This window comes from Apiospora kogelbergensis, assembly GCF_038363985.1.
Source record: "Apiospora kogelbergensis strain CBS 113332 chromosome Unknown utg000011l_segment0_segment0, whole genome shotgun sequence".
NCBI lineage: Eukaryota > Fungi > Ascomycota > Sordariomycetes > Amphisphaeriales > Apiosporaceae > Apiospora > Apiospora kogelbergensis.
This window is the reverse complement of record NW_027117428.1, coordinates 233,610-236,405: the sequence shown is the minus strand read 5'-3', so window position 1 is coordinate 236,405 and position 2,796 is coordinate 233,610. Positions and strand designations below refer to the sequence as shown.

General features: G+C 49.2%; 1 protein-coding gene across 1 annotated transcript; it reads right to left on the bottom strand.

The window, feature by feature from the left end:
• Positions 1–1,658: 1,658 nt before the first annotated feature.
• Positions 1,659–2,438, bottom strand: PG998_014350 (uncharacterized protein; the record flags this gene model as incomplete). The annotated part of the gene is made up of 1 exon (XM_066881166.1): positions 1,659–2,438. The coding sequence occupies one exon, from the start codon at positions 2,436–2,438 to the stop codon at positions 1,659–1,661; it is 780 nt and encodes a 259-aa protein (XP_066723697.1).
• Positions 2,439–2,796: the final 358 nt, after the last annotated feature.

The window sequence follows — 2,796 nt, the reverse complement described above, 5'->3', positions numbered from 1 at the left end:
TCTCGGCCTCAAAGGTCGTCAGCCACTCGCAGTGTTCGTCATGACATACCTCCTTTGATCATATCACTCGTATAATTACTGGCATCCTGCATCCGCTATCAATATTGTTCACGCCTGACCTAACTGTCGGATACTTGAACGACCTCTCACTCTCCTTGCCACTTTCCATCTTCCATCCTTAAGCTACTTACGCAATGGGTACTTTACACGTCCTCATAGTTTCAACGGCATTTTCCCTGATGTTCATCATAGGGGGTATCAACATCGCCACATATTCGTATTTTGCATGGTTCACGAATACACCCCTTCGCTCTTTCTTTGAGAGTCACAGCATGCCCACTGATGCCGAACATACCCGGGTCGTGGTGGCACTCTGCTGTATGGGCGCAATTCTTTCTGGCTTGCAGGTTTTGGCATCCTACGGCGTGCTCTATTTCCACAGGGAAAGAAATAGCAAAACTCTTGCCGATATTACTGCTGTATGTTTGATTATAGAGGCTATCTATACCGTCTCCATCGCCATTTTGGCCGGCTTCACGGCAAAGTACTGCTGGGATTGGTGGCATTGGCTTGCTGGTAGCGGGGAGGATTACCTTGCGAGGAACTGTGAGGCGTTCGCAATTCTACTCATCATACAGCTGTGTTTCTTCGTTCTTTATTACGTCTTTGTTCGAAGGGGGCGCGAAGCTCGCCAACGTTAACGGCTATTTGGGAAGGTGGTGGTACTGGTCAAGGGTGGCAACAACCAATCCAATCCAATCCAATCCAATCCAATCCAAGTTATGCTTCCTTTCGTGATAAATAATCTATCCTGACGGTAAGCTGCGATGTGCGACTATAGTTCTGTACGGTATGTACTAGTGGGAAGCTTTTGTAGAAGCGTGTCTGGATGGCGCTTTTATGTGGATTCCGCTCCCCTATTCCGATTATGGCGTAACAGCACCAGCTGGGTAGCGGCATTATTGACGACGTAGCCCCGAATAGACTTTTTCCGTGTACACTATATCCGATTTGGGTCACAGTAGGCACATCTAGCACCAAAAGTCGATCGAGGTAAAAGTTGCCTCCTTATGAAGGCGGTTCTATTACTCAGCGTGGTTGCTTTAGCAGCGGCTCATCGGGCAGTTGCACAGCCTTTTCCCAATAAATGACTGAAAGACCGCAATCCCTACCCATTATAAACAACACTGGATGATCGCCTGGATCTCTCAATCTGCACTGTACCAACATCCAAGCTTTGTAAAGTCATTGCGTCTTTTTGGGATGGCACTGGCGATTCCATCAATGTGGATTTCCTGCCGGATAGGGGGTTCAAGAAGTTCCCAGATGCTCGTGCATATAGCACGATTTCCGTGCTGAACAAGGCCAGGGTGTGTGTGTGAATGGCGAACGAGTTATGGTGCATTGTGGCATTGGGGACTCTGGAAACTGGAAACTGGCGAGAATAAAGTGTTTGGGTCTCCAGGGCAGATAATGGAAGGGCGATGCCTCACGTCAACATGAACTGAGGTAGAATCAGCGGGACCACTTCTGGGTCATTAGCCTGGGAAGAAGGGGTACGAGGAAGCAGACCAAAGTGGAGCAATTCTGGAACTAATACAAGACAACTGCAGCCGATAGTATTAACAATCTATGTAAGGCTATTGAGAGTTCTCGTTTTAGATCAAGAGAACTGCTAGTCCACTGTCTGAACTTGCTACTGGGCCGCTCTTGTTTAATTGAGCTATGCGCGGACTCCGCCTCGGCCTATTGTTGTCCCCCTGAAAATTGGCACAACGCACAACCCTTCCGGCAACTTGTGGTGGGCATGACGACTGTGAACACTTCACATGTTGTATTTGCACTTTCATTTCCGAGCCTGCCGTGGTATGTTGTGGGATATCCGTGATTATTATGCCGGCCCTTCTAGGTTTCTTGGAAGGATCCGGGTCTGTTGAGACGGAGTCGGTCTGGTATTCTTCGCCAGGAATGCCTTCAGGGAACAAATACTTGTTCATCTCTTTAATTACATCGATATCATCCTCTTCGTCGTAGACCAAAGTGTTGCCATGGAAATTGCAGTTCTTGTTGGTCGAATCGAAAATGTTTTCCAGACAGCAACCATCTTGGTCATAGGTTTCTAGCGACACAGCCTTGTTCTCCTCCGCATTCTTCTTGTCTTGCTCCGTCTCCGGGGGTTTCAGGCCGGGTTTGTAGAAGGATTGGTGATGGTAGGGCGGGTGCGTACGATAAATGAACTCGGGATCGTCACTCAGAAAGTAGGGCATGTCGCGGCGAATAAGGCCCAAAGCTCTGTCAGTGAGGCCATTGCTGAACTGGCTGTGCTCCTGGAGCACGCGGAGGTTGTCGCGGTGGAAGCCCTCCCAGTCGCCCGGGGAGAGGTAGGATAGTTCGCAGCCCCCGCCGTAGAACTCGGACGTGTAGTCGAAGAACGACATGATGGCGCCGGTCGTATCGTGCGAATATTCTTCTTTGGCGTCCTGCTCACTGACTTCTCGCCCTTCGCTCGAGGCAGCTCGAGGCCGAATCGCAAGAGACTGACGTTGAGAAAAAGGCATGCTGTCCTAGATGATAGAGTCGCAGGTTATGGTGGGAGAGCCCGGAATCACGGAATTGTGCTACTCGTGGATATTTATAAGGCTACGCACGTCCTAAGGTGTGTTATTAATTGTCGAACGTGTGTGTGGATACATCCGATTTTGGCGCCACCTAACACGAATTAGGACGGCCTTAATTGTGACGTGGCTTGAAGAAAAGTTGGATATTGGCTTCTTCCTTAGAGGAGTTACAAGACAA